This window comes from Camelina sativa, chromosome 14, assembly GCF_030686135.1.
Source record: "Camelina sativa cultivar CO46 ecotype springtype chromosome 14, ASM3068613v1".
In the NCBI taxonomy this organism is placed as follows: domain Eukaryota; kingdom Viridiplantae; phylum Streptophyta; class Magnoliopsida; order Brassicales; family Brassicaceae; genus Camelina; species Camelina sativa.
The window spans coordinates 7,334,719-7,347,064 of NC_141893.1; the positions used below are offsets into that span (position 1 = coordinate 7,334,719).

Genomic DNA, 12,346 nt, shown 5'->3' on the forward strand with positions numbered 1-12,346 from the left:
AAACAGCCCCAACACCGACGGAATTAAGATTGCCTCATGCAGCAACGTGAACATTTGGGAAACTTCCACCTTCTTTATTCTTTTTGTTCGATACCCTCCTACAGTCCTACGTACTGCTTTGCTAACTCTTTATTTTGTCTGCTTCGTTAAATTGACAAGAAACCATCCCACTAGGGTACTAGTATTATTAGAATTTTGTAAAAGTTTAAAAAAGAAAAAGAAAAAACGAGATGTAACTATGTAAGATTGGATATTAAATGTTGTGGATTTTGGAAGTTTTTACTAACTTTCACACTTTGTTGAATTAAACTTGTATAGATTAGTCAGAACGTATTATGAATAAGAAAATTTGAGCTTATAGGTTCCAAAAATTATACTGCTCAGTTACAAGTACACTCAAACAAAGCATCGATCAGTAAATATAATCTTAATCTAAAACACTAAGATTAGTAACAGACTAGTGATTTACTTGCTATAGTTTCAGAATCCGAAAAAGAGAAAAGGAACGATAATATTTCCGGAAAGCATAATCAACATTGAACCTACTATGAATTTCTATCAGATGGCCCCATGAATTTTCAAATTTTCAAATAGGCCCGACGTTTCTTTTTGGGGGCGCACCGTTTTCGGCCATTAGGTAGAGAAATGATTTATTTTATTAGCTTCTTATTATTTCTTTTACTAGGTTTTGAACCGTGGGTTTATTTGATGATAAAAATTATATATGATTGATTACGGTAATAAAATATTATCTCATAAAAAAAACTAAAATTAGTACTAAGGAAAAAAAAATTAAATTTCAGATACACAATTTTTTAAAATATAAAAATCAGTTATGTTATAAAATCAAATTTGATTAAAAAAAATCATAAATTTAACTTGACATCCAGGCGAGACAAATCAAACTGATGTCCTCACATATCCTAAACCATTTTCTTTGACCACCAGAAAAACGAAACAATTTTATAATCATGAATTTAACTCGTTTTCATATTTAATTGATCCCTACTACCTGTGTTTTTTATTCAATGTTTTCTTATTCTTCATATTCTTTCTTGTCATTTTTATTGTCAAATTTTGTGTTAATTGTTATCGTAACTTTTACCGTTTGGTTATTTGTTATACTCTTTTTCTTCTTCTTCCTCGTCAACTTCTTCACATTCTTCCACTGAAAAACCTTTTTTTTTTTACTACCACACAACTTGTTAACCCATCAAACTTCAAGAACAAAATCATTTCTTTTCTCATAAAATTTGTGAAATTCATGATTAACAGCATAGTCAACACATGCACCCAATTATTGACAATTTTATCCATATACTTATTTGGTTTTAGATCCACGCGTTTAGAAACTTTTCAAACCAAAATCCTTACTTGGTTTATAATATTTTAAAAACATAATAAAATATACTAATAATTATTTATTTAATATGAATCATATGATATATAGAAATATGGGTACACTATAAGAACATATTAATTATAAATAAATAATATCAATTATATTATATCATCAAATAATATCAACCGTATAATATTATCAAATAACCGTAACCGTATATAACAGTAACCGCTTGAACCGTAACCGTATTTAAACGTAACCGTTTAACCGTATGTTAAACGGTTCTGGTTAAGGTTAAACCGATGGTTAATAAACTTTACCCGTGACAACCGTAACTCTGATCATGCCTATGTATAACTAATAAAACATGTGTGTTTGTTGTCCATCTTTTTTCTTTAAACCCCAAAATTTGACTCAAACATCAAATTAAGGTCTTGCGATATCAATCCTTCTTTCTTAGACCCAAAAATAAAAAATTAATGAAAGAATATCAACTCATCTATAAAATCATACACAAAAATATGTTTTACAGCTCATAAGAAATAAAAAGCACAAATGTAGATAAATAAGATAATTTATGTTTTGCATCAATATTTATAATAGTTTAAACTTTTAAAAGGTTTCGAAATATAAAATTTGAACATTTTAAAAATTTTCAATATTTATAATATTTTAAACTTTTAAAATTTAAAACTTATAATATTTAAAAACTTTTTAAAAGCTAAGAATTTTTAAAGTTTTAATTTGATCAAATAAAAAACCAGATCAAACCAAATAAAACTTTTAAACTTGGACGCCTGATAAATCAAGTTTTCCTGCTCATTCGTTGTTGGAAGCATATTAATCTTATTTATACTGGTTCTGAACCATTGTCTAAAAAAATTCTAGCCGATGTAGGATATTGTGCTTAGTTCTTTGATTTCCATAAATTTAAAATTTTCTTTTTTCTAAAAAATCTGTAAATTTAAATAATTTTAATGAATGACATGTCAAATCATGATAGGTTATTTAAAATAATTCTTAATATAGAAAATTCTGGAAATTGTATAAAATGTTAATAAGTGATATGTCAAATTTCTATTGGTTGTTTAAAATCCTATGTGGACGGCCTTAGGAGCTTATAGCTCATATTTTTTATTAATATAGATTTTAGTGAGAAAATATAGTAGATATTAATATTTTACATTTCAGTGGCTACGAAAAAGAAATTATATATTTCAGTGGCTATCAAAAATAAACTATTTATTTGAGTGAGATTATATAGCAGACATAAAACTTCAATACCAGAAGTTACTATTCATTTTTTTAAACCATTAATTTGTAATATGGTCGATAAATTGATGTTTTCACATGTGATTTCAAATTATACAGTTTATATCCAAATATTTTTTTTTAATCGAATTTTTAAACCATATTAATTTATTCCAATTATCGATGATATCAACACATTTAATTTCAAATTATATATATATTTCTGTTTATAAAAATTGAATATATTAGTAGATACATAAATTTGTTTATTGATGACAACTCTCAACGATAACATTGTGATTGATAACTTTGAGAATGATGATTATAGTCAATTCACATGATTTAGAAAAGTAAGGATTTTTTTTTTTGTAGACAAAAAAATTTAAAGAATTTGATCTTAAAAATGTTGTTATGGTTCTATATTTTTCAATTGAAAATTCATATGATATTGGCACTACAAATCAATAATTTAATTCAAATATTTTTCAAAACAGCAAATTAAATTTTTAATGCATTTAAATGAAGCGATATTTTTACTATACATGTACAATACAAAAGAATTATTGAAAATTTTGAAAAATATAAAAGTTGAAAAAAATAAACAAAATATAAGCAAAACATAAGCAAATATAAAAAAATTAACAAAAAAAATATAGGGGATAAGCTCAATTATCAGTTGGTTGAATAGAAAGAATGAGTTTTTTTACTACTATAACATCTCTATTGAAATAATAAATACATGGATGTTGATTTCATACTAGAAGATTTTATGATCATCCCATCAATCTAAGAGCTGCTGGGGTTTTTGAATGAAATTCATAAGATTTTTGTTCTGCTCTTGTATGGCTTTTTTGTAGGTATGGCTATTGAGCTTGCTAACGCTGGCACTAGCTCTGTTGTTATCAACGTTCCTGATGAGGAGGACACGCCACTTGTGTTCCCAACATCGAGAAGCAGACCGTCTTCTTCACATCCATTTCAAGTGTCGGTTCAGGAGGCGCGTGAAGAACCATCTTCTGGACCTTGGCAGAGGAAGCCTCCTAGTTTATGGTTGTTGTCTTTATCTGCACATCCGCGCTATACTCTTTGCTCGTTTCATCATTGAGACGGACAACAATGTGGAGCATCAAAGTATGAAAATGAGAGTTTCGTCTGCCGGTGACCGTCATCTCTAGACGCATCAGTGATCAGTAGCATCATCGTGAGACCTCTTTGGCGCTTGCTCTTAACTCTGCTCAACTAGGAGCCGCTGGGAGTACTTCCTTCATGGTACTAGCAGAGACGTGGAGTTTTTCTTCACATGTGCAGTGATCACATACCAGCATATTTTTGATTTTCTTGAATTTATGTAATTATTGTAATTATCATATTTTTTTTCTTGAATTGATGTAATTATCATATATTTTCTTAGCACAAAAAAGTTTACATTTTTATATTTTATATAACTAATAATTATCCAGTCGCATCATCTTGAAATGAAATGATGATCATTGGCCGAGAAAACTATATATTTCACCATGGTTTTAAAACAAATAATTTACTGTGAACTGGTTTTAGGATTTATACAACGATTTAAACCTTATCCAAAATTCTGTAATTTATTAAGTAATTTACGGTTCAAAAACTACAAACAACAATACCAAATATATAATACATTTTATTCATGCTAATGTAACGTCATCGCCAACTTCAACCTCTTCCCTCTGTGATCTGAAGAGCTTTTATTGATAAAAAGAGTTGACAAAAGTATCACGTTTTAGATACTAGATTTAAGGAGCTTCAAGACAGATGTTCGGTCGGGCATGCTCGGTATTGCACCTTTTACTTGGACACAAAGAGAGGCAGCTGCAGCTGTAGGCACCGGAAGATAGAACCAAAAGTGAGACAAAACTAATCTGAATTATTTTGTGTTAGAAAACTAGATTTCTTTGGAGTTTGTCCACTAATTATTACCAGCAAATCTCAAGCATTCCTCATGGGACTTGCCCTCAACCATAGCCACTGCAAATGCTGCCGTGAAAGTATCCCCAGCTCCTGTAGTATCGACCACTTGTGCAGCTGGTATTATAGACTGCTGGATTGGTTTTTTCCCTTCTATGAATAGTGCAGATCCTTTGGACCCGAGCTTCACTAGGACTTGCTTAACTCCCTGAGAAAAAAACAGCTTAAACCTTATAAACCCCAAAAACCACTAAACGAGCGAGTTGCAGCAAGGATGATTAGCCAAAATTTAAAGTCTGATGTATTGACAATAAGCAAAAAAAAAAAAGGACTTACCAACTTATGGCACTTAGCAACAGATTGGATTCAGTTGGCATTCCAGTCAAGCGACTGAGCTCAGTTTCATTCGGACTCAAGATGTCAACAGAATCCAATAGCTCATTCGGGATTGGCGTATCCATTCCTCCAACATCAAGGATGACAGGAACACCTGCTTTCTTCACAGCCTGCAAAACAAGACCCCACCACCAGCAAACCTAAGCTTCTAGGAGAAATAGCAATCCCATCAAGATGATCCAACCATTTGAATGATCAACCTATCCCAAAAGGTGACATCGTCTTCAAGACTCAAAAAATTCAAACTAAAGCTGCATCATCCATTCAACAGAGCTTTCCTAATAAATACTACTAGACCAACTCTCACTGAAGTAACCCAATACTGAAAGCAAGTACAAAATGTGACCTTAGCAACTTGAATGTTGATGGAATCTGGGATCTCTCTTTGAAGCAGGACAATACCAGCACTCGTGATCAAGATCATCATCACTCATCTTCTCAGGCCAAGCTTTCATATTAGCACCACCAACGATAATGATCGAGTTCTGACCGTCGGATTGAAGCATGACCACGGCGTGTCCCGTCGGCTCATCATCCACGGATCTCACGTAATCCAGATGAACCCCACACCCAGCCTCGCCCAACGCCTCGGCGATAAGCTTCCCATGCGCATCCTCACCCAAACGACCAACGAAGTAAGTCGGATACATAAGCTTCGCTCCACACGCCGCCTGGTTCGCGCCTTTTCCTCCGGCGAGCGTTTGCCCTGTCTTGGCCGAGATCGTTTCGCCTTCCTTGGGCAATCTCTCGATCTCAACGTAGATGTCCGCGTTCGCAGATCCCACAACCACCAAAGGCGGCGCGTGGGCTTCGACGGCTGATTTAACATTCCGATTCGCGGATGGATCGACGGAGAGCGAGAGAACGCGGAGGGGTCGTCGGGGAAATCGAGAATGGGTTGGATTAGGATTGATCTGAAGCTTGTTGGGTCGATTGAATTCGATGTTTGTAGGATTAACATTGGTGGATTGATAAAGTGAAATCCCTTTCATCATCCTCCAAAGTTATTTTTTTAGTATATCCAAAGTTTTGACCCTTCTTTATGTAACAACTTTGTGATCTTGATGACTATAATATGAGTAGTTTAAAAAACTCACACTGACACACACACACGTCCGTCTTTCGCACGTGGTTACGCTCTAAAAATGTAATAATTGCTATATATTAATTCGAATTTAAAGTGATTAATACAATAGACCATTGCTCAAATCAACGTCAAAAGCACGATGACGCAGGCAGTGGCATCAGCAGCAAAGAGATCTCTTCTTATTTAGTGAGCTAAATCGAGAGAGCAACAAAACAATTAATGGCGGAGGAGGAGGAGGTGATTCTTCTGGATTTTTGGGCGAGTATGTTCGGGATGAGGACGAGGATTGCTCTGGCGGAGAAAGGAGTCAAGTACGACTACAGAGAACAAGATCTATGGAATAAGAGCTCCTTGCTCCTCCAGATGAACCCGGTTCACAAGAAAATCCCGGTTCTCATCCACAATGGTAAACCGGTATGTGAATCTCTCTTTCAGCTTCAGTACATAGACGAGACTTGGCCTGACAACAACTCTCTCCTTCCTTCCGATCCTACTTACAAGAGAGCTCTTGCCAAATTCTGGGCCGACTTCATTGACGAAAAGGTATAGATTTTACCGTTTGGTTTTGGTTCATTTGTTGTTTCACTTTATCTGCTTTATACCGGGTTACCAGTTTGATTTGATTTTGGTTAGGTTTGAATGTTTGATGCTACTACTACTGTATGTATATTTATTTCCTTTCAAAACTGAAAGCTCTGTTTTCAGTATGTTAAGTTAAACCATTTGGTTTTTACAAAAATTCTGGTTTTGGTTTCGTCTAAGTATGTTGGATTGGTTTGGTTCTGTTATTTCAGCTAGAGTCTCTTGTTTGTGATTTTTTACTAATGGATCAGGTGAATGTTGCGGCGAGGAGGATTTGGGCGACAAAAGGTGAGGAGCAAGAAGCATCCAAGGAGTTAATCGAGATACTCAAGACGCTTGAATCCGAGCTTGGAGACAAAGATTACTTTGGAGTCGAAACGTTCGGGTATGTGGACATAGCTCTCATTGGCTTCTACAGCTGGTTTGGAGTGTACGACAAGTATGGGAATATCAATATCGAATCAGAGTGTCCAAAACTGATCGCGTGGGCCAAAAGGTGTTTGCAGAGAGAGAGCGTCGCTAAAGCCTTGCCTGAGTCGGAGAAGGTCACTACGTTCATTTCCGAGCGTAGGAAGAAACTTGAGTTAGACTAAATCTCTTCTTTTGTTCTGTTTCCATGTCTCTTTTCTTGTTTCGTTCTATTTTGTTTGATGTCTTGTCTGCATAATAATACTCCTTTGTATACTCAAAATTAATAATTATTAGGCATATAACTTCTCTTCTCTCTCTCTCTCTCTCTCTCTCTCTCTCTCTCTCTCTCCCTCTCCCTCTCTCTCTCTCTCCCGTTGATTAGTGATCACAAACCACTTAATGATGATGAAATCGTTTTGCAAATTGGAGTATGATCAAGTATTTGGCAAAGAAGATCATTCATTTTCATTTCTAAACCCCTCATCACTTTACTCTCATCAAAGGTAAATTTAATTCACTCATCATGCATGAGTGTTTTTAAACGTGTTTCTAGCTAGTAGTTCTTGATCCATGTTTTAATTGTTGTGTGTTCTTAATGCAGCGACTTAGCGAATCTTTTCTTCGGCTTAGAAGAAGAACTTCCTCCTTCTGCCTCAAGCTTTCTGGCTTTACATGATTGTCTTCCTTCTGCGCCTCAACCTTTCTGACTTTGCCTGATCTTGATCCTATATCCATCGTATCTCTTGACGGTATGCATATATCAGTACATGTTGCACTTAATTATGTTTTGTTCTCATGGATTTTATGTGTGCACTTCTCATTCTTGTCGTTCTGTTTTAGCAGATTTACTTAGTGGGTACGGTTCTGTTTCATGGAAAAAGAGTGAAACCATCTCCACCAAGAAGAGGAGATGCAGAGAAGAATGTGTTTCTAGCTGTTCTGTTTCGAAGACATTGTCGAAAGAAATCATCTCATTGTACTTCTACATGCCCATAACTCAAGCGGCTAAAGAACTTAACATTGGTTTAACTCTTTTGAAGAAGAGATGTTGATGTTGATGTTGATGTTGGATGATCGTCAAAGACGAGGTAAGAGAAAATGATGGTTCTATTTGTTTATGTGTTGTGTAACGTGTAGTACTGTAGTGTTTTGGACTCTAATTGCAAAACGATTTTGACTCATTATTACTTAAGTAGTAGTAGCATATGTTCTACACTAGTTAGTTCTTCAATCACGAATATGTTAAATTAAAAAACTCAAATTATATATTGCTTCTAAATTTTCCATAAGTAATAATAGAAATTCACCTTTAAGGAAAAGGAAATTATCAAAATCAGTAAAGGAAGAAGAGCTAATATGGAAATCGTAATGGACTTGACAAAAAAAATTGGAAAATGTTATCTCAAAAATCCCAAAAAAATTTAGGAACCGACAAAGGTCTCTGCTATAAATACTGTATATGAGTTCATTCACTCTAAACCCTTACATCATCGATTCAATTTCTTCTCGGGTGACCACAACAACAAAGAGAGAAAGCAAAAACAGAAACCACCAGAATTATTATTGTTACTTTATAATCATGTTCACGGGGGTTTTCGAACACGAAATCAAACACGATCCTGAACCAGAAGATGAGGGCACAGTTAGAGTCAATGCAAGGATCTTCGGAGGAGACGACGAAATCTTGACATGCACGAGAAAGTCGTCCGTTGACGAATTCATCAACGGTGAACGCAACGAGTGTCAAAGCAAACTGGACTTGGATTATTTCTTAAACCTTTCAGGGATCAGCGACTACGATATTGCACATGCCATGCATCACTTAGTTCGCTATGTTGCTAAAATAACTTCTTCAGAAAGTGATGGGTATTCTCCGGGGTGTGCTTTACAAGTGACGTTGGATCTTATTTTTTACGATGAGCCTCAAACTTTAGAGGATGTTCAAGTCTCGCGTGGACACAAAATCAAACACGATCCTGAACCAGAAGATGCGGGCACAGTCAGAGTCAATGCGAGGATCTTCGACCAAGATCATCACTCGTCATTCACGACTTTATCGTTTGCCGACGAGTTCATCAATGGAGACGAGTGTGGGAGCAGACTAGACTTGATTAATTTCTTGCGGGAAGCAGGAATGAGCGACCACGAGGTTTTATATGCGATGTACAAATTAATCCCCTATGTTGCTCAAGTAACTTCTTCCAAAAGTAATGGCTATTCTCGAGGGTGTGCTTTAGAAGTGTGGTTGGATCTTCTTCTTCTAGAGCCTCGATCATATCAATTATGAATCAGATTGAAGAAGCAGTTCGAGTATGAAAATACAAATTATTACGAAGATTTGTTTTCTACAGTTTATACAAATCCCTTTTCTTTTTAAATTCTACTTCTTTTTTTTTGTTTTTTTTTGCTTATATAAATTTGGAGAATGTTGTGTTAATCATAATAAGACTATTTAATTTACTCAAATTTACCTGCAACTACTCGGGAGTACTCAAATTTACACCTCTAGCCTATTTATGTATGTTAATCCTTGGCTTTGAATGGTTATCCAATACTCTGCTGTATATCCGATAGTACTGGACTAACTTTTTCGTATGCTAACCCCTATATATTAGAGTAGAGAGCGGAATATATAGTATGCAATGTAATTAATATACAATAGTATGTGATATAGAATGGACTGAGTTGAATGATGAAATATATAAACATTTGTATGCAATAAAGTGGATATCAATATGGTCTATTATTTTACCGTTTGCAGGAAATATAAGAACGAAACAAACTAATTGAAAACTAAACCTAACTGAGAACTTTTTAACCGAACACATCTAAAAATCATTGGATAGTGTTTGGTTCTTCGTTTCATCATTTTAAGTATTGGAAAAATTGGTTAAAATTTAGTAGCTAGTTATTATTTACTGCAAACCGATTCTACACCATTTTTATTGTTTACTTAATTTGCATATCATTTTTTCTTTTCAGTTTGATCTGCTTGTTTCTTTTATCACTTTGTTCTTTGTAGATCCACAAAAGAAATTAAAAAAAATGAGAATAGTGGGAAATGGATGCCAGAGACATATGATAACAGATGTATAATAGATCAATTTGAGTATGTTTTAGACAGCTAAAATTTGATCGTTTTATCTTTGTTGTTGTTGGCATCCTTAAAAGTAAGTAACAGAGGCCCGAGAATAAAAAAAAGGTAACCAATACAAATTTGTTTTTTGGTATCAAACTAACACCAATACAAATTTGGCAAGGAATACATTTGAAAACCCACCGTCCAAACTCAAAACTCAAAAGTAGGATGACGAAAGCAGTGACATAATCAATTCAACTCTGTAAATCCTGTGGTCAATGTAAATGAATCGAAAACACATTAATAAATTGAGTAGGTCAACGACTTGCACCTCTCCAAAAAATGAATTTAGCTTATACTTTATACTCGGTAAGCATTTGATTAGTTTGTATCAAAAATGTGTGTGTATCAAGTATGATGACGTAAGCAGTGATTTGTTTGCCCCAAAGAAAAAAAGAAGCATTTGATTTAAAAAAATTCCCGTAAATGTTAACATGTCTGATAAATATAAATATTTGAATTACTGGAATGATATGAACTTAAGAAAACAAGAAAAAAAAAACATGAAATTTTATCATACTAATCACACAAAATTACAATACCAATTACAAACCCCCTTGATACATGCACTCACATTCAATAACACGAAACAATAATGAAACTAAACGAATATCTTAAGCTGAAAAGCTCATGAAAAAAAATGATTAGTGAAAAGTATATTCCCTTCGTATTAAATAAACTACTTTAACGTGATTTATTAATTTTAGATATTAGTGTAATGGGAAAAGTTGATGTATTTCTGACTTTACCAGCAAGCAAAATGCGATTTCGTTTTGTAGTTAATGTTTCTCCTCTATAAAACCTTCTTCTCTTCACCATATGCTTAAGACACAAAAAAAAACAAAACAAAAATATCTCAGTGAGCTTAATATCAACAACGACAACAATGGCGGACGAGGTGATTCTTCTTGATTTCTGGCCGAGTATGTTCGGAATGAGGACGAGGATTGCTCTAGAGGAGAAAAATGTCAAGTTCGATTACAGAGAACAAGATCTATGGAACAAAAGCCCGATTCTCCTCGAGATGAATCCGGTTCATAATAAAATCCCGGTTCTCATCCACAATGGTAAACCGGTCTGTGAATCTCTCATCCAAGTCGAATACATCGACGAAGTTTGGCCCGGGATAAACCCACTCCTTCCTTCTGATCCTTACCAGAGAGCTCAGGCCAAGTTTTGGGGAGATTACATCGACAAGAAGGTAAAATCAATCTAGCTTCCAAAAAAATAACCTTATTATTAAAGCAAGACATCGACATTAATGTTTTGGTATATAATATGTGATTTTAGGTGTATGCTTCGGCGAGGTTGACTTGGGGAGCGAAAGGAGAAGAGCAAGAGGCAGGGAAGAAGGAGTTCATCGAGATACTAAAGACACTAGAGTCTGAGCTTGGAGACAAGATTTACTTTGGAGGTGAGACGTTCGGTTACGTGGACATAGCTCTCATTGGGTTTTACAGCTGGTTTGGGGCGTATGAGAAGTTTGGGAATTTCAGCATTGAAGCAGAGTGCCCAAAACTGATAGCTTGGGGTAAAAGGTGTGTGGAGAGAGAGAGTGTGGCCAAGTCTCTTCCTGATTCGGAGAAGATCATTAAGTTCGTTCCTGAGCTAAAGAAACATTTTGGGATCGAGTAGAGAGATCTTTTGATTCTACTCTGTAATGTTTCTACGTTTCTCTTTTGTGTTTGCTGTTTTTGCTCTGCTCTTTTTTTTTTTCGAAAATCTAAAGGTGTTTCAAAATAATACACACATGACACATTCCGCATGCCTAATATTTTGCATTTGTTTCAAACTTCCAATGGTGGTTAGTTTTTGCGATCTCACCCATTGTCATGAGAAAGTCTTCCATATCGAATTAAAACAGTACCAAACTAATCCGGTCCTTTTTTTTTAAACAAAGGGGGAAACAAACGGACTGGATCCTTTTTAATATTGCGAACCGAATACGTTAGGTCCAATGTTAAATGGGCTTTCTATCTAGCTTATAAACTTAATCATTAGCAGGTATTTTATATTTGTAAATTTAAATGGGTAAATAAATCCCTAAATCATTAAAAATCAGTTTGTCAACTAAATAAAAACTCATGGCAAAAGAGTTTGTCAAATGAGAGAGACCGTTTCTATCTTATTTCATACATTTTTATTTTTAATAAAAATATTATTTTACTAAGAGTATCTAGATTAGATATTCTTTTTA

The 12,346-nt window shown here is 34.5% G+C and overlaps 3 protein-coding genes and 2 pseudogenes across 5 annotated transcripts; 4 read left to right on the forward strand and 1 right to left on the reverse strand.

Annotated features, from left to right (window-relative positions):
* Window positions 1-4,172: 4,172 nt before the first annotated feature.
* On the reverse strand, window positions 4,173-5,928 carry LOC104740408 (ribokinase-like; annotated as a pseudogene). Its single transcript, XR_015579595.1, has 4 exons — window positions 5,277-5,928; window positions 4,871-5,040; window positions 4,547-4,742; window positions 4,173-4,444 (listed from the first exon to the last, which is right to left on the reverse strand). The product of XR_015579595.1 is annotated as a ribokinase-like (transcript).
* A 182-nt stretch (window positions 5,929-6,110) lies between these two features.
* LOC104740409 (glutathione S-transferase U24) lies at window positions 6,111-7,323 on the forward strand. 2 transcript variants are annotated; one of them, XM_010460987.3, is made up of 3 exons: window positions 6,126-6,431; window positions 6,519-6,560; window positions 6,851-7,323. In XM_010460987.3, exons 1-3 carry the CDS (start codon window positions 6,237-6,239, stop codon window positions 7,190-7,192), a joined length of 579 nt encoding a protein of 192 aa, XP_010459289.1. In that variant the 5' UTR covers window positions 6,126-6,236; the 3' UTR covers window positions 7,193-7,323. The 2 variants fall into 2 exon arrangements, with proteins under 2 accessions (XP_010459288.1, XP_010459289.1); XM_010460986.2 differs by having other exon boundaries at window positions 6,111-6,560.
* Window positions 7,324-7,392: 69 nt separating this feature from the next.
* On the forward strand, window positions 7,393-8,156 carry LOC109128651 (protein RKD1-like; annotated as a pseudogene).
* Window positions 8,157-8,589: 433 nt separating this feature from the next.
* LOC104743351 (uncharacterized) lies at window positions 8,590-9,297 on the forward strand. Its single transcript, XM_010464446.1, has one exon. It carries the CDS (start codon window positions 8,590-8,592, stop codon window positions 9,295-9,297), a length of 708 nt encoding a protein of 235 aa, XP_010462748.1.
* Window positions 9,298-10,929: 1,632 nt separating this feature from the next.
* On the forward strand, window positions 10,930-11,921 carry LOC104740410 (glutathione S-transferase U25). The gene is made up of 2 exons (XM_010460989.3): window positions 10,930-11,350; window positions 11,440-11,921. Exons 1-2 carry the CDS (start codon window positions 11,036-11,038, stop codon window positions 11,782-11,784), a joined length of 660 nt encoding a protein of 219 aa, XP_010459291.1. The 5' UTR covers window positions 10,930-11,035; the 3' UTR covers window positions 11,785-11,921.
* The last annotated feature ends 425 nt before the right edge of the window (window positions 11,922-12,346 follow it).

Bases quoted from the DNA above. Each gene is read 5' to 3' on its own strand.
- LOC104740409 (XM_010460986.2), top strand. From the start codon at position 6,237: ATGGCGGAGGAGGAGGAGGTGATTCTTCTGGATTTTTGGGCGAGTATG. The intron at 6,561-6,850 runs GTATAGATTTTA...CTAATGGATCAG, and splicing joins CCGACTTCATTGACGAAAAG to GTGAATGTTGCGGCGAGGAG.
- LOC104743351 (XM_010464446.1), top strand. From the start codon at position 8,590: ATGTTCACGGGGGTTTTCGAACACGAAATCAAACACGATCCTGAACCA.
- LOC104740410 (XM_010460989.3), top strand. From the start codon at position 11,036: ATGGCGGACGAGGTGATTCTTCTTGATTTCTGGCCGAGTATGTTCGGA. The intron at 11,351-11,439 runs GTAAAATCAATC...ATGTGATTTTAG, and splicing joins GAGATTACATCGACAAGAAG to GTGTATGCTTCGGCGAGGTT.